Raw genomic sequence first — 21,899 nt, forward strand, 5'->3', positions numbered from 1 at the left:
TGATTTACAGTGAAGTTTCATTCTAAGGGGAGAAGTGGAGTCAAAACATGGCAGTGAAATAAATAAATGCCCCCCCCCATTGTTACTCTCACTCAGGATTTTTCTACTGTATTATTATTATTATTATTATTATTATTGTTGTTGTTGTTGTTGTTCTCATAACATTTTTAGGATGCTATTTCTCCCTCAGTTTTCAACCAGTCATCACCAAATTTCACATGAAGAATACCTCTGGGCTGAATTAAGTTGCTATGACTTTTGGTGCTGATCTGGATCAGTGATCTGGAATGATCCATGAAAAACAGATTTTTTTCAATCACTTATAACTTTGTCACTTTTCATTATTTTTAAAATTAGTTTATTATTATTATTATTATTATTATTATTATTATCTTATTATTATTATTATCTCATTTATTATTATTATTATTATTATTATTAGGGCGGCACGGTGGTGTAGTGGTTAGCGCTGTCGCCTCACAGCAAGAAGGTCCGGGTTCGAGCCCCGTGGCCGGCGAGGGCCTTTCTGTGTGGAGTTTGCATGTTCTCCCCGTGTCTGCGTGGGTTTCCTCCGGGTGCTCCGGTTTCCCCCACAGTCCAAAGACATGCAGGTTAGGTTAACTGGTGACTCTAAATTGACCGTAGGTGTGAATGTGAGTGTGAATGGTTGTCTGTGTCTATGTGTCAGCCCTGTGATGACCTGGCGACTTGTCCAGGGTGAACCCCGCCTTTCGCCCGTAGTCAGCTGGGATAGGCTCCAGCTCACCTGCGACCCTGTAGAACAGGATAAAGCGGCTACAGATAATGAGATGAGATGAGAAATAATGATCATAATTAAGTGTTAGCTGTAGCCATAGCTGTAAACAAATGTCTCAGCTAATGGAAAATTCAGCTCTGTAAAAACAGCATGTGGCTATGTTTGCAAGCCAGCTAACATTACCTTTGTTTACATTCAGTTAATAATGGAGGTGGTGTTCATTCCATCATAGCTTGCTTCATTAAATGTTCAAAAATCCAGATATAAAAGACTGTAGCCATGTAAAAAAAAAAGTAATTACACGAGCAGGGTTTTTTTCACCAGATGACTTATTTATTGTTCTTTGACATCTTTGAACTTTTACTCTTTACTGAAGTGTGTTTTATACTCTTGTTTAGCTGATTACTTTTTTTTATATTCTCGCCACGTTCACTGGATATGAGCAATCACACGCTCTGATTGGCTACTCTACTACTAGGATATCAGCTCATATCCCATATGTAGAGAAAAACAAAATGGTGAAGTGTGTTGCTGAACCAACCGAGGACAAAATAAAAACTCTACTCGAAAACAAAACCCCCAAAAATAAAAAAAGCAACAAAATATGGAATGAAAGTATTTGATGGTGCTACGCGCCTCGTTGGCTATCAGCTCATGTACGACTTGATTTCGTGGAATAACTGTTAAATAGTTAAGGCTTCTTAACTTCCTAATTACATTATTTTGACCGGAAAAACATGGCTGTAAAACATACCAGATGCCTGATTCTTTTCCCTAAGAATGCACTTCACTACCAGCATCACCAACTACAATGTCTTTTTTTTTTGAATAGATGAGGCTTTAACCTGTCCGAGTGGCTTTAATTACCTCATTCCCAGGGAGATATTTTATAGCATGCTAATGAAGAGTCTTTGCTCAGTGCTCTGTTGCTGTGAGACAAACTAAAAGTCATCCAAATAGTTTAAAAGGGGGTGAGGGGGCAACACTGTGCTGGACACAATGCAGGATAAATCACTGAGAATGAACAGAATAAGAAAGAAAGAAGGGGAAAGGGAGAGGGTAAGGGCAAGGGCAGTGAACAGGAGGAATAATCAGGGCTGTTTTAAGAGGAGGTCCTGAACAACAGCATGCATGTTCAGCACAGTAGAAAAGGAGAGGGAGAGGGTTCTGGGTTCTCACAGGCCTCACGGATGGACTATGACATGGATCTCGTGCAGCTGACTCTCGTCCTGATCCTCAGCACTGTGGCGAGCTGCTCCACTGGTGAGATGTTCAAATTACATTTCTCTATTCATAGCTATTTCATCCAACATCTATCTGTGATCGACTAAAACATTTGTATTTATTTATTTGTTTGTTTGTTTATTTATCTGCACATAAAAAAATCATAATCCAAATTAAGTAGTACATGCAGAATTATTATTTTGAGATTGAAAACAGTGCCTACTAAAGAAAAGTGCCAGAGGAGCCAATAAAACCCATAAGGGCTTGCCGAGTGGCCCTCCTACAGTGAGACATTCAATATAAAAACTTAAAAGTAAGGAAACACAGACAAACCAATGCAAACACGAAACAAAAATGTAAAAAAATTGAAGTGTGACGAGTGTAACAAGAAAGGTGACGATGTACTGATGCATAAAATATGATGGTGAGAGCAGTTATGAAGTTATGATGATGTATTACTTCACTGATCTAGCAAGAAGAGAATGGTTAATTTCTTAAATTTCATTTCATTTATTTATTTATAAGGACAGCACACATTAATCAACATTTCTGTAAATGTTCCAGTGTTAGCCAGCAGGCTAATTTTCAACTGTAGTCCTTTGGTAAGATGTTTTGATAGCCATTGATTGACCAGTAGTTTTTTGAATGCCAAATTGAAAAATAAAAATTTAAATATAAAAACAAAACAACACATTAAACAGAACACCAGGACACTGCAGGACAATATAAAGAGACAGCAACAACATGAAGACGAGACACCAAACATACCAGCTGACACACCATAAAATATTCAATCAACACAAGTGCAGCAGAAAACATCAAACATCAGCAGACACTCTTTTTATACCGGTGGAATTTCTAATATGACCTCGTAATCAGTTCGAACAGGAAGGACGTCTGAATCGAATTGAAATGTAGAAAAAGTTGTCCTAGGAAAGGTGGGGTGGAGCTGATTGGCTGACCTTGTGTTGTAATTATGAATTTGAAAGTTGAAATGAAATAAATTTTGAAAACATACTGTGAGTAGGCTACGGATAGATTGTTGTGAAAAAAAATGGTTTAAATAAAAAATGGGAGAATACGTAGGGATTTAAACAAAGGAGTGGAACTGGCAAATCTATTGGAAAATATTATCATTCTGACAAAATGTTTGTGCAGAAAAATAAAAAATACCATTAAGGTTGCTTTTAAAGGTGTTTGTCTAAACAATATGACAATATCACCTATAAGGATAAATCATTGTGTATAAGTTGAGAAGAATTTTTTGAGTGAACATATGTCTTATTCTTCTGATAAATAAGTGTTATTTGTATCACAATTCTCTCCACTAGATGAAGCTTTTTGCCCAAAAGGAGCCCGGATCGACCAAGACGGATTGCACTGTTACTGGATGTCTGAATCAGCGTTAACCTGGCAACAAGCGAGGACTGAGTGCAGGGAAACTCACACCGCAGATCTCGCCATGGTGGACACACCGAGGGTTCAGAAGTTTATCGAAAACTCTTTTCTGCTGTAAGGAAGACATTGCAAAATGTGTGAATTGTTTTTAGCATTTTTTGTAAATATTGTAAATATTCACTCATCACAAAGAGAAATCTTTATTTCCAAAGAGATTTGGACACTAATTAGAAATTATTCATTTCTATATCAGGTAAAGAATTTTCATTTCTACCAGCCAGGTCCCTCTTTTTAAGAAAGGGGACTGGAGAGTGTGCTCCAGTTATAGGGGAATCACACTTCTCAGCCTGCCAGGGAAGGTTTACTCCAGGGTACTGGAGAGGAGAATTCGGCTGATAGTCGAACCTCGGATCCAGGAGGAACAATGCGGTTTTCGTCCTGGTCGCGGAACACTGGACCAGCTCTATACCCTTCATAGGGTGCTCGAGGGTTCATGGGAGTTTGCCCAACCAGTCCACATGTGCTTTGTGGATTTGGAGAAGGCATTCGACCATGTCCCTCATGGTATTCTGTGGGGGGTGCTTCGGGAGTATGGGGTTCGGGGCTTTTTGCTAAGGGCTGTCCGGTCCCTGTACGAACGGAGCAGGAGTCTGGTTCGCATTGCCAGCAGTAAGTCAGACCTGTTCTCAGTACATGTTGGACTCCGGCAGGGCTGCCCTTTGTCACCGGTTCTGTTCATAATCTTTATGGACAGAATTTCTATGCACAGCCAGGGGCCGGAAGGAATCCTGTTTGGGAAGCACAGGATTTCATCTCTGCTTTTCGCAGATGATGTTGTCCTGTTGGCTTCTTCAGACCAGGACCTTCAGCATGCACTGGGGTGGTTTGCAGTCGAGTGTGAAGCGGCTGGGATGAGAATCAGCACCTCCAAGTCTGAGGCCATGGTTCTCGACCGGAAAAGGGTGGCTTGCCCTCTCCAGGTTGGTGGAGAAGTCCTGCCTCAAGTGGAGGAGTTTAAGTATCTCAGGATCTTGTTCACGAGTGAGGGAAGGATAGAGCGTGAGATTGACAGGCAGATTGGTGCAGCCTCCGCAGTGATGCGGTCGCTTTACCGGTCCGTCGTGGTGAAGAAGGAGCTGAGCCAAAAGGCGAAGCTCTCGATTTACCAGTTGATCTATGTTCCGACTCTCACCTATGGTCATGAGCTTTGAGTAATGACCGAAAGAACAAGATCGCGGATACAAGCGGCCGAAATTAGTTTCCTTCGCAGGGTGGCTGGGCGCTCCCTTAGAGATAGGGTGAGAAGCACAGTCACTCAGGAGGAGCTCGGAGTAGAGCCGCTGCTCCTCCACATCGAGAGGAATCAGCTGAGGTGGCTCGGGCATCTCTTTCAGATGCCTCCTGGATGCCTCCCTGGGGAGGTGTTCCAGGTATGTCCCCCCGGGAGGAGGCCCCGGGGAAGACCCAGGACACACTGGAGGGACCATGTCTCTCGGCTGACCTGGGAATGCCTCGATGTTCTTCCCAAGGAGCTAGCCGAGGTGTCTGGGGAAAGGGAAGTTTGGGCTTCCATGCTCAGACTGCTGCCTCTGCGACCCGGTCCCGGATAAGCTGAAGAAGACGAGACGAGATGAGACGAGACCAGCCAGACATTTAATGTGTTATGTTTCACAGACACAACTTCATTATCGACCAAAATGCTGATCGTGTAGAGAGATTAAATTTTAATAGTGAATGAACAGAAATATCAAGACAAATAAAAAAGGACATGATTTAAATATTCTTTTATTGAATTTTACTCTGTTGTGAAATATCCTTTACAGCCCCTTTTCTACTCTACAGAATGAAGATGTGTTTTATTATTGCAGGATAAACCAACAGGGCTGGGTTTCCGAAAGCCTCTTAAGGCCAAGACAGTCTTAAATTACCTCTTAAAGCAGATACGCAGAGCCTTTATTTTAAAATAAATTTCTGAGTGGATAGTATCTCCATCCTTGACTCTTGTATGCTGCATAAATGGAAATAAAAAATATATATTTTTGAGAGTTAAAATCGACCGCAAAGTTGTCATTGGAGCTGCCCCGCTGAGCCAGCCAGCCCTGAGCGCGTGATGTCACAGTGGGAACCAGTTTTAAGGCCGAGGCCTTTTACAGCTATAGACCAAAGTCATATAAATAAAAATTTACAGTGAAAGTAAGAAATAGCGTTACCGACTCGCTCAACTAAGACTGATTTGACGTCACTGATTGTGGGTTGACTCTCATTAAAACAGGATAGGTGTTATAACTTATGCAACATACATGTACATGCATGCATTTTCACTGATAAAACGTAAAAGGCTCATTAAATAATCAGATGAACTGAGACAATCACATCTCATTATCTCTAGCCGCTTTATCCTGTTCTACAGGGTTGCAGGCAAGCTGGAGCCTATCCCAGCTGACTACGGGCGAAAGGCGGGGTACACCCTGGACAAGTCGCCAGGTCATCACAGGGCTGACACACAGGGCTGACTTATTTTGCCTGCTAAAAACTTTCCTCTTTCTCCTTCCACTGATCTTTGTTGTAAATTTCTTGAATTTTTCCAAAATAAAATCAACTCTATATACAAGCAGATCAAATCCACTTCCATCACTCCCTCTAATGTCCCCTTTTCCTGTCCACCACCAGTTGGATCTTTCTCTGCTTTCTCATTAGTTGATGAGCAGTATGTCTTTGGCTTAGTATCTAAATCCAGGCCTACCACCTGTCTCCTCGACCCTATGCCCACCTCTTTGGTCAAGATTTGCCTGCCAGTTCTCTGTCCCCTGCTGGTTAAGATAATAAACTCGTCCCTTTCAACTGGATTAGTCCCTCAGGCTCTCAAAACAGCAGCTATCACTCCTGTCTTGAAAAAACCTGGAGCAGCTATTGATGATTTTAAAAATTATCGCCCCATTTCCAATCTTCCCTTCATTGCAAAAGTCCTTGAGCGTATTGTTGCCAATCAGCTCCAAGAGTATTTAACTCAATATAATCTTTGGGAGAAGTTTCAGTCTGGGTTTAGGGCCATGCACAGCACCGAGACTGCCCTGGTCAAGGTTGTCAATGATTTGCTGTTAGCTGCTGACACTGGCCATGTCAGTATACTTGTTCTCCTCGACCTTACAGCAGCTTTTGACACTGTATGTCACAATCTTTTATTGAGCCGCTTAGAAACTCTGCTTGGCATCACTGGTTCTTCTTTAGCCTGGTTCAAATCTTATCTTACCATGAGAGAACAGTTTGTGTCAATTGGAGATTTTAGATTCCCGAAATCACCCCTCCTTCATGGTGTCCCTCAGGGCTCTGTCTTGGGACCCTTATTATTTGTAATATACATCCTTCCTCTTGGCCACATAATACAGCATTATGGGCTTAACTTTCACTGTTATGCAGATGACACCCAAATTTATATTCAAACCAAACCCTCTCACCCACTCCCTCCATCCAATCTCGTCAACTGTCTAAATGCAGTTAACAACTGGATGGTGCAGAACTTTCTTAAATTAAATCAAGACAAAACAGAAGCCATCCTCATTTCCACCCCTTCTATCTTGAAAAAACTGGAGCACTCACAGCTATCTATTCCTGGTTATTTCACTTCCACTACTGTTGAAGTAAGAAATTTGGGTGTTATTCTGGACTCTACTCTCTCTTTTGATTCACACATTAAAAGTATCACTAAAACAGCTTTTTTTCACCTGAAAAGTCTCTCCAAACTCCGTCCCTCCTTGACTTCATCTGCAGCTGAAATGCTTATACATGCTTTTGTCACCTCAAGACTGGACTACTGCAATGCCCTGCTCGATGGCATTCCAGCCAAGCGACTAAATAGGCTGCAATATGTCCAAAACTCAGCTGCTAGGGTACTCACTCACACCAGGCCCTGGGATCATATCACTCCTATTCTATATAACCTGCACTGGCTCCCAGTTAAATACCGCATTCAGTACAAAATTATCTTACTTGTTTACAAATCCCTACATAACCTGGCCCCTCCCTATTTATCAAATCTCCTAACTCCATATCAGTTACCTTTACAGTAAATCTTCGCTCCACAGATGTCCACCTATTAGCAGTCCCTTACTCTCGGCTCTGCTCTATGGGTGACAGGGCTTTCAGTGTTAACGGCCCTAAGCTGTGGAATGCCCTGCCACTAGCGTTGCGCCAATGCTCAACACTGTCCTCTTTCAAAAGACAGCTAAAAACACATCTCTTTAGCTTGGCTTTTTCTCTTTGATTTTTAATAACGTTGTTATTATTATTAATTTCTTATTATTTTATTATTGTTGTTATTTTATTGTTCTGCTTTTATTGTTTGTTTTTTACTGTTCAGTGTCCTTGGGTACCTTGAAAGACGCTTATAAATAAAATGTATTATTAGACACAGACAACCATTCACACTCACACCTACGGTCAATTTAGAGTCACCAGTTAACCTAACCTGCATGTCTTTGGACTGTGGGGGAAACCGGAGCACCCGGAGGAAACCCACGCGGACACGGGGAGAACATGCAAACTCCGCACAGAAAGGCCCTCACCGGCCACGGAGCTCGAACCCAGACCTTCTTGCTGTGAGGAGACAGCGCTAACCACTACACCACCATGCTGCCCCGACAATCACATTCTGAAACAAATTAAATAATCTTATACTAGTGACTTAAACACACAATACAAGCTACATGTATTAATCTAAATGCAGGTAAACAATGAGTTGTTTTATATCCAAATGAGAGTTGGAGCTTACCCGTCTGTGTTCTCGCTTCTTGAAGGCCGATCTTGTGGCCGATTGTTTTGAAACAATCTGACTTTCAGTTGTTCGTTCAGTTCTCCGTTCATTCACTTCTTCCATGTAAAGGCAAGATGGCAGCGATATCCAGTTTAGAAATCAGATGGCTGGTCCACACATTCTCCATTTTCTCCATACTGAGTACTCCGCCGGGGCGGCATGGTGGTGTAGTGGTTAGCGCTGTCGCCTCACAGCAAGAAGGTCCGGGTTCGAGCCCCGTGGCCGGCGAGGGCCTTTCTGTGTGGAGTTTGCATGTTCTCCCCGTGTCCCAGTGGGTTTCCTCCGGGTGCTCCGGTTTCCCCCAAAGACATGCAGGTTAGGTTAACTGGTGACTCTAAATTGAGCGTAGGTGTGAATGTGAGTGTGAATGGTTGTCTGTGTCTATGTGTCAGCCCTGTGATGACCTGGCGACTTGTCCAGGGTGAACCCCGCCTTTCGCCTGTAGTCAGCTGGGATAGGATCCAGCTTGCCTGCGACCCTGTAGAAGGATAAAGCGGCTACAGATAATGAGATGAGAAGTTTTTCAGAAAGGTAGTGAGCTTTTTGTTTTTCGTTTTTTTTGTGTGTGTTTAGTTTATTGTTTGTTTGTTTGTTTGTTTGTTTGTTTGTTTTGCCAGGCAGCAGGTAGTTTTGGGGAGTTTTGTTTTGTCATCTTTGTTTTTATTTTTATTTATTCTTTTTTTTGCCATATAACAAATAGTTTGGGGGAGTGTTTTGTTTGTTTTGTTTTACCATTAGCGTAGTTGTGAAAATTTATTATGGATTTTTGTTTGTTTGTTTTTCCTTTTTTGGCTAAACAGTAGGTTGTTTTGTTTTGTTTTGTCATAAAGGTAGTTGTGGAGCTTGTTGTGGATTTTTTCCCTTTTTTTGCCACACAGCAGGTTGTCTTGTTTTCTGTAGGTTTGTTTTGTTTTGTTTTGCCATAATGGTAGTTGTGAAAATTAATTGGTTTCTTTTTTGTTCTGTTTTTCCTTTTTTTGGCCATCCAGTAGCTTGTGTTGTGTTATGTTGTGTTGTGCCATAAAGGTAGTTGTGGATTTTCTTTTTCCTTTTTGGCCATACAGCAGGTTCTGTTGTTTTGTTTGGTCCATATTCAGGAGGTAGTTGCATAGTTATGGATTTTTTTTAATGTGATTGATTGATTGATTGATTGATTGATTGATTGTCAAATAGATTGTTTCTCTACAGTGGTTATAATTTTCTTTCTGTACATGAAGTAGTTATAATCACCTACTCCTCATTTTCAGAGAAGCCCCTGGATCGGTTTGGCTGAGAAATGGACACACAAGTGTTTTTGGTGCTGCTAATCCACATCATGAAGGCCAAGAGCAAGGGACTTGTTCTGAGATATCTCTTGGTTTGGGTCAGTGGACAAACAGCCCATGCAACCAAACACATCACTTTATGTGTGGGAAACAAATATCAGGTAATAAAAACTAAGTTTCTAAATATATTACTGCTCCCAGGAACATGTGGAGTAAAAAGTATAGAGAATAGAAACTATTGTGCCGTCTGACAAAAATCACTAAACCAAGATTTTTCTTTCCTGAAGTGTCTTTGCCATCGTTGGACAGTTATGTCATTGGAATGCCGCTGATGTCTGGTGTATACACACAGTCCCAATTACACGCACTGCCTTCACCACCGGACCTGCAGCAGCAGAGAGCTGAAGTAGGCGCATATGAAGTGTCTACTAAACTAACTGTAACTGCTGATGTATACTAATCATGTAGCTTTGGAATACAGATGTTTATCTCCACCAAATTTGTTGGAGGAGGTTGTTTTCTCCTCCATTTGTTTGTTTGTTTGTTTGTTTGTACCCCAATGTAACTCAAAAAGTAGTGAACGGATTTGGATGAAATTTGGTGGACAGCTTTAGTATTATCTTAGGTTCAAGTGATTTGATTTTGCTGCTGATAATATTTGGCTTGGTGGAGGTATGCACTCTACTGAGTTCCCTTCTAGTTGGTCATGTTTTGTTTTGGCCTTGCTCCATTGAACTTTACTACTTAATGTTGTAGTGCTTTAATCTTTTATCATTGTTTCTGATTTGTTTTTTGCCTGAACAGATGATGCTGTTCCCAGGAATATGGGTCAGTCATGGAGGCCAGGTGAACTCTGTAGAATTGGTAGCTCAGCCCAGTCAGCAGCTCACCATGGCCAAAGTTCAGATTTTACGGCCATACTGCACCCCAAACCATCACTTAGTGCCCCCAGGTACGTGATAACTAAGAAATTAGTCAAGACAAGTCAAATGTATTTATAAACCACATTTAAAACAATGGGTGTTGAGCCAAGGTGCTGTACAAAAGGCATAAAATGAATGTGATGTCAACAGTTGTGTAAAAAGAGAGTATTAAAACTACTCTTACCACCACCCTCATACAATTACACACAATAAAAGGCAGAAGAGAAAAAAGTAGGTCTTAAGACGTGTTTTAAAAATCTTGATCGAGGAAGAAGCCCCGATGTGGAGAGGAAGCTCTTTCCAAAGCCTAGACGCAACAACTGAAAAAGCCCTGTCTCCCCTAGACTTCAGCTGAGCTGTTTGTTCATTATGCTCTAATAAACATGTATAATTAAGTCATTTTAGCTTAGAAGTTAAGATTCGGGCCCTTAGATAATACTGAAGAGCTGGACTATCTATTGAGCCACCACTTATAGATGTCTTTAAACAGCAGTGGTAAACCATTACTATTAGAGCTGGGACTTGAGCTCAGCCAAAACTTAGCCAGACACTAAAACAGCAACAGGGTAAAGGATTTTGTAAGGGATTAGCATCAGGCTGCCAGGTTGCGCCATTGTGTGTTGCTGTCCATGTTGATTTTAAAAGTAACTCAGTAAATTCCACAGGGAAATGAATCCTTAAGTCTGAGTGAAAAATACTGTGGCGAGCGTGTAGCGTGGAAGAAGAGTCTGGAGACAGAAAGCTTAGTTTCTCGGTCGTTAGCCTGTGCTACTTGCTCTCAATAGCACTGGCTTGACTGCTTTATTAGCATTCGCCAACACTACTGATGAACGCTACACCGGCTGGAAGGTGACTTCACTGCTGCGCTGACGGCACCAGCTCGCGGTTAAACTCACGTTGGCCTTTGAGAAGGCTGAGGGCGATACATTTTTGGTCCCTCCCACTGTAAATCAAAATCTGATTGTTTAATTCATCTGTCACTTCCCACATTAACATACACTGCCATGCTCTTCTGTCCCGGCAATGAAGTCCTAACCAATGAGTGAGCAGCTTGAAACTCTTCTCAGCCTAGAGACAAACACAACAATCTCATTGGAGAACTCGATTTTAATGTTTTCAGGACAGTAACCCTTTCATTTCTGAAGCACATTTGATAGAAAATGAGGCCGAATTAGAAGAGAATAATTATCATGAAATTATGAAAGAATGAAAGAAATTAAATATAACATTGGAAATTTTGATATGTTTGGGCTTCTCTGAACGCCCAGAAGGCCCTGATGATTTTCCTCTATTAAACAGTATGTAAGGAATAAAACACTTGGTGGAATGTTTTAATAGAAAAATAATCAATGACAGGGTGGTGTGATGTTATTGAAGTTACTGTTACTGATGAATTACTTTTATTATCCCACATTTGATTATTTTCCCAAACCAGAATGTCCCAATGTGCGCACTCATCCTATACCACAGCTCTTTGCCAATGATGGTGAACTTTTGAACTTTCCATTTAAACCATTGAAAGTCTTGAGGTTTGGTTAAAATTGAAGGTAACTTATTGAAGATATAGGTCCTACAGTGTGTATACCTCATCATCCTCTGTATCAGGCTGCAGCTCCATCCTCAACACGTTCACCTGCTGCTCGGTGAAGCCTTTGTGCAACACCACTGGTGGCTGTCCAAGTGGACAATACTGGTGCCATCTGATGGAGAGCTGCCTACCAGTCACCAGCCCCTGTAGCCCTTATCACACATCTGCTGATGGACACATCTTCACCCTGCCACCACGCTACACTGCAATGACTCCATTCTACCACATGGTGGCAGACATAGCATTGGAAATACCTCCAGTTTCTGAGCCTGTCCACATCAACGTAAGCAGACATGCTTGACAAAACACTTTATTTAAGGCTGGTGTTTATAGTGTGACATGAAATTCATCTGCAGAAACATTTATAAAGGCAGTTATGACAATTTTGATGTCACAGTGATTTAGCTGTATATGTTGACATATGTTTATCGGCATAAAACTTGTTATAACAATTTTTACCTCATTGTCCTTCCACTATGTCAGTCATATAAATATATTACTGCATGTCAAACGTCAAAGGAAAACTCACTGTATATTAGGTTCAGATACAAAATACATCACTCTGTCTTTACAGAGTCATCACATTATCATAAACATCTTATAATCACGTATTGGAAATATTCTTTACTCTGGTCTTTACAGTGTCACTCTAGGACTTCAGAATTGACAAAAACTCGACAGCTGTTGCCTCCTGGAATAAATCTTTATAAATATTTAAGTAGATTTTTGTCAGCTGTCATGAATAGCTTATGCAGGTGTTCTGTAGCCTTATGAACACAGCCTTGGGTAAAATATTAACAAAGCCTAATGACTGGACATAATGACTTATTAAATCATTGAATAGACCTTGAATTGAATACAATTTACAAAATTAGTTTCTCTAAGATCATTATGAATAGCTATTATTCCATAATTGACATTATGAAGCATATATTCATGCTTTATAAAGTGTTATGCATGTAACTGTCATGCCAGTTATATACACCGATCAGTCATAACATTAAACCCACTGACAGGGGTTTAATGACTGAATATCATTGATGATCTCATTACAGTGGCATCTGTCGAGGGGCGGGGTTTATTAGGCAGCAGGAGAACAGTCAGTTCTTGAAGTTGATGTGTTGGAAGCAGGAAAAATGGGCAAGTGTGAGGATCTGAGCGACTCTGACGAGGGCCAGATAGTGATGGTGAGATGACTGGGTCTGAACATCTCCAAAATGGCACATCCTGTGGGCTGTTCCTGGTATGCAGTGGTTAGTACCGAACAAAAGTGGTCCAAGGATCCAAAGTACAACCGGTGAACCGGCGACAAGGTCATGAGTGTCGAAGTCTCATTGATTCGCGGAGGCTGGCACATATGGTCCAATCCCACAGAAGAGCTACTGCAGCACAAACTGCTGAAAAAGTTAATGCTGGCTAAAACAGAAAGGTGTCAGCGTTTGTTTTCAGCACTTTGTGCTACAGTAGCTCTTCTGTGGGATTGGACCATATGGGCTAGCCTTTGTGTCCATATCAATGCACAAAGGCACTGAAAATAATACAAAGATAATATCTCAAATGTTGAAACTGCGAAATTTTGTGTTTTGAAAAATACATGCTCATTTTGAATTTGATATCAGCAACACATTTCAAAAAAGTTGGGATGGGGCATGTTTACCACTGCATTGCATCACCTTTAATTTTACCAACACTCTGTAAACATTTGGGAACTGAGGAGACCAGCTGCTGTAGTTTTGAAAGAGAAATGTCCCATTCTTACCTGATATACAATTTCAGTTGCTCAACAGTTCAAGATCTCCTTTGTCGTATTTTGTGCTTCATAATGCACCAAATGTTTTAAATGGGAGACAAGTCTGGACTGCAGCAGGCCAATTTAGCACCTGGACTCTTTTATTATGGAGCCATGCAGTTGGAATGCATGCAGAATGTGGTTTAGCATTGTCTTGTGCTACCCATGTCATGTGCACTAATGCCACCTCATACCATCACAGATGCTGGCTTTCGAGCTGTGTACTGATAACAAGTCAAGTCAAGTCAACTTTATTGTCAAATATGCTATACATGCTCGACATACAGCACAGATGAAATGTCAGTCCTCTCTGACCCACGGTGCAAACAGGCAATGCAATAAATAAAAATAGAATAATTGAAAAAAACAAACAACAATATAAACAGTATAAACACTCTAGATAGGAACTAGACATAGACTAAACACTCAGACAAACAATATAAACAGTATAAATAAACAGTATAAACACTAGATAAAACAAGACATAGACTAAACACTCAGACAATATAAACAGTGTAAACACTAGATAAGAACTACATACAGACTAAACACTCAAACAGACAATATAAACAGTATAAACACTCTAGATATCAAATCAAATCAAGTTTATTTGTACAGCGCTTTTAACAATAAACATTGTCGCAAAGCAGCTTTACAGAATTTGAACGACTTAAAACATGAGCTAATTTTATCCCTAATCTATCCCCAATGATGAAGCCTGTGGCGACGGTGGCAAGGAAAAACTCCCTCAGACGACATGAGGAAGAAACCTCGAGAGGAACCAGACTCAAAAGGGAACCCATCCTCATTTGGGCAACAACAGACAGCCTGACTATAATATTAACAGTTTTAACAGGTATAACCCTCAACTGTCCTCATGGGGCCGTCCTTCACAGGAGCGGTGCGATAAAACTCCGACCAGACACAGGGCACCAGGATGGATCAAGCAGGTCCGAGGGGCAGAAGAGGCCAGCATCTCAATCCCAGGACCAACATGCAACCCAGAGGGACAGATTGGGGGGGGGGAGGGAGAGAGAGAGAGAAAGAAAACACAGGTTGTTAGGTATGCCTTGTGTGTTGGGGGGAAACTGTGAGGGTGACATGATGTCAGATGCTGAAGGGGGGGCAGGGGGGTGTACGGGCAGAATCTGTGGCAGGGGGCAGAGGGGGGAGGAGGGGCAGAACAGGGAGGGAGTTGAGCCTCCTGACCGCCTGGTGAAAGAAACTGTTCTTGAGCCTGCTGGTTTTGGCCTGGAGACTCCGCAGTCTCCTCCCCGACGGCAGCAGGCTGAAGAGGCTGTGAGATGGGTGGGTGGGGTCACCTGCAATCCTGACAAGCCAGATGGTCCCTCTCCTCTTTAGCCTGGAGGATGTGGTGTCCATGATTTCTAAAAAGAATTTCTACTTTTGATTCGTCAGACCTCAGGACGGTTTTCCACTTCGCCTCAGTCCATCGTAAAAGAGCTCGGGCCCAGAGAAGGGGGGGGGGGGGTTCTGGATATTGTTTACATCTGGTTTTAACTTGCGTTTGTGGATGCAGTAATGAAGTGTTTTCACAGACGATGGTTTTCTGAAGTGTTCCTGAGCCCATACAGTGATTTCCACTACAGACACGTGTCTGCTTTTAATGCAGCGTCTCCTGAGGGCCTGAAGATCACAGGCATCCAGTGTCAGTTTTCAGCCTTGTCTCTCGCAGACAGAGATTTTTCCAGATTCTCTGAATCTTTTAATAATATTATGGACCATAGATGATGTGATCCACAAATTCTTTATTTTATATTGAGGAACGTTATTCTTAAATTGTCACACTCTTTGTCCACACAGTCTTTCACAGAGCAGTGAACCATACCTGTCAACTTTGAGGTTTGAAAAAAAGGGATATTTCCCAGATTTTTAACTGAAAATAAGGGAAAATTTCGGAAAGTCATACCCTTCACCAAAAGTGGGTGTGTAGTTGAATGGGGGGCAATTTTCTATCTAGTATTTGTGATTTCCTGTACTCTGGTGCATGTTGGTGATAGCCAAGACCCAAACTCAATATGCTTATGGTTTATAGAGTGCATTTGTGAATAAACTGTACATTTATTTTTATTTGCTTTCGGTGGTACCAGTTATTTCCCAAATTAAGGGCTAAAATATGTATCTTATGTTAAAATAAGAAAGGTCATTATATAACCAGTCAATAAATTCAATTCCATTGCAATTTATTATGGTTTTACCATAGTCATGGCCTCAGAACACTAGATAGATAGATAGATAGATAGATAGATAGATAGATAGATAGATAGATAGATAGATAGATAGATAGATAGATAGAGTAATAAAAAGTAATATAAAATATTAAACCAAGAGTGATTTAAAATGGGTAAGTTTCAGATAGAAAATAAAATAGACAATGAGTGGATAAAACAGTTAATACACCAATTAGTTTACACTAGGCTATTTATGAGGTCTTAGCCAGGACATACTTAATGTAAACATGTGTAGCTGACCTTTGATTATTTGGGAGGCTTTCGTTTTCCCCATGGAAAATTTCTTTGCGATGGAAGAGTCTGGGAACATTCCAGCCACGCACTTGTTGAAATCATCAAAGAAAGAGAGGCTAATGTTTTTCTTAGCTATTAGCATCGCCATCTTCACCTCAGACCTAATCAGTGTTGCCAGATACTGCTGACGTTTTCCAGCCCAAAATATGTTCAAAACCCGCCAAAATGCACTTGAAACCGCCCAACTTGGGCGGGAAACCGCTCAATCTGGCAACACTGGACCTAATCACTTGTTCAGCCTCGCCTCCAGACGGAGTTCTGTAATTACTGATGCCTGAGAGGGCGGGGACGTGAATTCATGGCCCGACTTCCTGCTGTAAACTCCTGTCAGAGGCGCGTCATGAATTCTGGACCTACCGACTTTTTTATATTGTGAAAATACGGGACTTTTATATAATGTGAAAATACGGGATATTTTCGTGAAAATAAAAAAACGGGAAGACAGCGGGAAATAAGTCAAAATAAGGGATTTCCCGGGAAAAACGGGAGGGTTGACAGGTATGCAGTGAGCCCCGCCCTATCTTTACTTCTGAGAGACTCCGCCTCTCTGGGATGCTCTTTTTATACTCAATCATCTTACTGACCTGTTAACAATTAACCAAATTAGTTGTGAGATGTTTTACCAGATCTTTTTTTTCATATTACACAACTGTCTTTTGTTGCCCCCGTCCCAACCTTTTTGAAACATGTCGCTTGCATTAAATTCAAAACCATCATAAAAACAATTAAATTAAAAAAAACAATGAAATTTCTTCGCTGCAACATTTGATATGTTGTCTTTGTCCTATTTTCAATGAAATACAGTATGGAGTTTTCATGATTTATGTCATCGCATCCCAACATTTTTAGAAACAGGGTTGTAACATGTGATGAATGCATTCATAAAATCCATTTTGAATTACCCTTTTCTTTATTTATCACACAGGTCATGTTTAAAGGAAAAGAGTTCCCTGTATTTCCTGACGATATTCTTGCCGTTCAGCACACTAGAAATTCTGGAGAGTTCCTGCGCTGTATGAGCAGCTATGACTCCGCCTGGCGCCAGAGCTACATCTCCATACCTGGACCTGTGTGGGGTGGCTGGGTAGATGTCTCAGCGTCTTCTCTGACAGATGGAGGCCAATGGGTGGACAACATGTCCTGTGACCTGCGTCTAATCTACAACGACCCTGGACATCTCTATGGTCCTTCCCCTGTTGTGAACAGCACACAAAGTGAACTCAGCATGGACGTGAGCACACCAAGCAGCTTTCTGATAGATGCTCAGACCCCAGTGACAGGAATGCAGATTCTCTATCCTGGACTTGGCAAAGAAAATCGAATATATTTACCAGTAAATATCCAAAAGTTAATTATTATCAAGATCCTTTCAGGTAGAAATGCGACGAGCTCATGGTCTGACCCAGTATCCAAGGCAGGAGTCCCGTTTGTAGAGTCCTGTCCAATAGAGATTCCTGAACTTGAGGGAGTTTGCCAGAGGGATTCTCCTGATACATGGTTCTCTTATATGTACATCATGCCCACTAGCCAAGGAGAACAAACTCTGAACATTACAGCTTCCAACCAGCTGAACTCTCAGACACTGAGTGTGACAATTGAAGCTCATATTATTGTCAAAGGACTGAGAATACAACCACAGGGATTTCATCGAGTTCTAGTGGACATACCACAGGTACAGTTTTTATATACAGTACTGTGCAAAAGTCTTTGGCACCCTATTTTTTTCATACAAACTTTATTATAGATTTCTATTTTATGATTTCTACATTGTCGAGTCAAAACATTACAAAAACATTTTAGAGTCCAAACATTTTTTTTCCAGCACAAAATTAAATGTTACAGAAAAAAAAAGGTTTGTATCTGAGCAGCGTATTCCATAAGAGACACTTTTCAGATGAAAAAAGAAAGCATAATGAAGGCTGCTGGGTTTTGGTGTAAAATGAAGAAGTGAGTGTGACAGTCAAAGTGTCCAGAAGAACTGTGGCTGGTTCTGTAAGATGCTCAGGAAAATCTACAGATCATTTCCGCATAAAACTGACCTCACTGGACCTCAGACAGATTTATTTTAAAGCAAAGGGTCGTCTCACACCAAATACTGACTTTGTTTCATTTATTATGGCTCACTGATTACTGTTTATAGTATTTTTTTAATGCTGAAACATTTCATTTCATTATTTTTAAGCCATTTTTGGTCGACAGCATTTCTTTACGTGTCTACGACTTTTTTCACAGTACTGTAGTGAAGTGTTTTCAGACTTTTGTTCAGTGTTTGTAGACGTAATCATTGCAATTATTGAAGTGAATCATTTCAATTATAATTTCAATCAAAAGTTGATTCACAGTATTAGCACATTGATAGCTGATAGCTGGTATCTGATTGCAAACTCTGATCCAAAATTAATTTGGATTTTGCTCTCCAAAAACATCAAAGTGTGGCCCTCCTGTGTCAAGTCCTGTGAAATGTCCTTATATGCAGATGAGACAGTTATCGACTGATCTTTGTCAAATATTAAGGAACTCCAAGATAATCTGAAGACTGATCTCAAATTATTATGCAAATGGTTTAATGACAATCTTTTGACTTTAAATATAGAAAAATGGATTTTTTTAAATATTTGGTAGTACATGTAAGCTTCGCTTTTTTAGTAATATTTCACTGGAAGTTAACAGTCAGCCATGTGAGCGCAAGGAATCTTTTAAATATCTTGGTGTTACAGTAAATGAAAATATGACCTGATCTGATCATATCAATGCTTTAATCACAAAAGTGTGTCAGAGGCTTAGCGTATCGCACCGCGTTAAGCATCTACTACTGCTTAGCGCTCGCTCGACACTTTGCAGTAGCCTCATATTCCTGCTTTTTGATTATGCTGATTTAGTATGGGATGATAAAAATAATGAAGTACTCATGTAACACCTTCAAATATTACAAAATAATGCTGCAAGATCTATTTTAGACCAACCAAAGTACTTTTCTGACACTCAAGCTCTTAATCATTTAAAATGGGAATTTCTAACTCTCCACCGCTGCCGCCACAGTTCCACAGCTGTATATAAACACTTTAACAATATTACAGATTTTGATTTTAATTTTACTAGGAACTATATTATACCTAATTATGATGCACACTGCCGTCAGGATTTACACTCCCCATGTGTGTGTACTAACTGGGTCAAACAGCGTTTTATATTTCACGCGGCTGCTGATTGGAATCAGTTAAATATTACTGTAAGACAGGCATCTGGCCTTCATGATTTCAAATCGTTTCTAAGATGAACTTAATTTTTTCATATCTTCTTCTTCTTCTTCTTTTGGCTGCTCTCAATTAGGGGTCATCAGGTACAGTATTTCTCTTTTCAATCCGCATGTTAGATTTGGCACAGTTTTACACCGGATGCCCTTCCTGACGCAACCCTCTCCATTTATCCGGGCTTGGGACCGGCACCAAGAGTACGCTTATGCACCCCCAGTGGTTGGATTAATTTTTTCATATATATTTATATATTACATATATTTTATATTATTTTAGAAATATTTCACTCTTAGGTTTTATTTGTATAATTCTTATTCATATTATATGTTTATTAGATAGATATGATGATATATGTGCAAGACCTGTCTGAAAAACACCACGGTGATAAGAGCCCCCTGAAAAAACACTGTTATAAATTAAAAAAAAAAAAAAAATCCTGTGTGTTAGGAATTGACAATTAGCTAGTGAGGTTATAGACATCTTTAAGCTGAGTAACTTATTACAACTACGTGTTTCTCTTGCTCCTTATCCATGCTTTTTGCAGGAAGATAGCCTCAGAAAAGTTAGAAAGTAAATATATTTTGGTGAAATATTTTTATAATTACTTAAATTTGAGGTATCAAGTTTGAGGTATGGCAGGAAACGATGGTTACGTATGTAACCGCGGTTCTATGAATTTTGGATGACCGCCAGAGGCGGTGCTTTAAGCACCCGGATGTCCATCACATGCGCATGCAGTTCGAGTGTGTATACCAACAAGGTCGCTTGCGACAGGGGGTGACGTATGTGTAGGACTCCCTATGTGTGGGTGGAGCACAGAGGACAGCAGGACAGAGACCAGGTTCCAAAATAGCGTTTTATTGCTAGACTTTTCAGCTAAACAATAATTCATTCAGACAGACAGACACACACAACCGGCGTCTGGTTCAGGGATGAGCTACCTCCGCTCTCACTCTCCCTCCTCATATAGGGCGCGGTCACTGGGAAGACACACAAACACAGGTTAATTGCTCTCAGGTGAAGTGATTCTGCCACTTACCTTCCCTGACTCCACCCTCCTGTCACAGACCGGCGCTTGACCACGCCCCCGCTGCCACAGTATGTCACTGCACCGGTACTTAAGGTGCGTTCACCCCGGAAGCGTTCTCTTGGCAGTCTTCTCGTCAGCCTTCCGAGTGACGGCCAAGCTCTGGCAGTCATCCAAAATTCATAGAACCGCGGTTACATATGTAACCATTGTTCTATTTAATTTCTCCTGACTGCCAGAGGCGGTGCTTTAAGCACCCGGATGACTAATACCAACAGGGTCACGAGGAAGACCTATTTACCCTACGAATGGCTGAAAAGGGTGGCTGTGGCCAGTGGATTGTGCATGGCCACATTAGCCCTATAAAACCTTGCAAACGTGCAAGTTGAGACCCATGAGGCAGCGGCGCAGATATCAGAGAGTGGAACTCCACGTAGAGCCGCCCATGATGCAGCCACATTCCGAGTGGAGTGGCCTCGGATGTGGGGAGGGACCGGGAGGCTGCTGCTAATGGCCTCCACGGTCCAGTTCGACAGTCTGTTTGGACAGCGTGTGGCCGTGCCTATGTCCAGTGTGGCCCACAAACAGTGCATCCAACTGCCGAAATGCAGCAGTCGCTTCAATGTATGCCCTCCGTGCTCGAACTGGGCAAAGAAGGACGTGACCTTGGCCCTGCTCATTCTCCTCAGGTGGTGGTCTGAAGGCTTCCAGGCTGAGGGGCTGATTGGTGTATGAAGAGGAGGAGAAGTTCTTGGGCATAAACGAAGGATTAGGCCACAATGTTACACCCATGCCATCGGGCTCCATTGTAAGCACTCCCGGCCGATAGACAGGGCGTGTAGTTCACCCGCTCTCTTAGCATTCCTTTTAGCTATGACGTCGGCTGCCTTTAAAGATAGCCACTTGAGCGCCGTCCCCTGTAGGGGCTCAAATGGAGGTTTACACAGTGCACTTAAAACCAGAGGCAAGTCCCAAGCTGGTCTTGGACTGCGTTGAGGGGGTCTTATGCACTGAGCACCTTTAAGAAAGTGGCTCACCCGTGTGTGGGATCCCACAGTCAGCCCATCTACCTTGTTGTGCATTGCGGATATAGCCGCTACATACACCTTGATGGTGGAGGGTGCAAGGCCCTCATCCAGATGAGACTGTAAAAAGCTGAGAATCCCCGGTATCGGGCAACATGCCGGTTCCTGATGGCGTGCTTGGCACCAACTTACAAACAGCTTCCACCTATTGGCATAGAGCGCATTGGTGGAAGGTGCGCGGGAACACTGGACGGTCCGCACAACGGTCGACTAACATTCTGCTAGCAGTGGGT

At 41.5% G+C, this 21,899-nt stretch overlaps 1 protein-coding gene across 1 annotated transcript in view; it reads left to right on the forward strand.

Moving 5' to 3' along the window:
* Nucleotides 1-1,884: 1,884 nt before the first annotated feature.
* pkd1b (polycystic kidney disease 1b) overlaps nt 1,885-21,899 on the forward strand; it is a 130,263-nt gene continuing 110,248 nt past the window's right edge. The window contains exons 1-8 of the mRNA XM_060938890.1: nt 1,885-2,020; nt 3,313-3,493; nt 9,437-9,615; nt 9,742-9,860; nt 10,259-10,406; nt 11,983-12,248; nt 17,226-17,514; nt 17,560-17,972. Of these exons, the coding sequence (XP_060794873.1) occupies nt 1,885-2,020; nt 3,313-3,493; nt 9,437-9,615; nt 9,742-9,860; nt 10,259-10,406; nt 11,983-12,248; nt 17,226-17,514; nt 17,560-17,972 (1,731 nt within the window). The remainder of the gene's footprint in view (nt 2,021-3,312; nt 3,494-9,436; nt 9,616-9,741; nt 9,861-10,258; nt 10,407-11,982; nt 12,249-17,225; nt 17,515-17,559; nt 17,973-21,899) is intronic.

The sequence above is a fragment of the Neoarius graeffei genome, chromosome 14 (assembly GCF_027579695.1).
Source record: "Neoarius graeffei isolate fNeoGra1 chromosome 14, fNeoGra1.pri, whole genome shotgun sequence".
NCBI classification, from domain to species: Eukaryota; Metazoa; Chordata; class Actinopteri; order Siluriformes; family Ariidae; genus Neoarius; species Neoarius graeffei.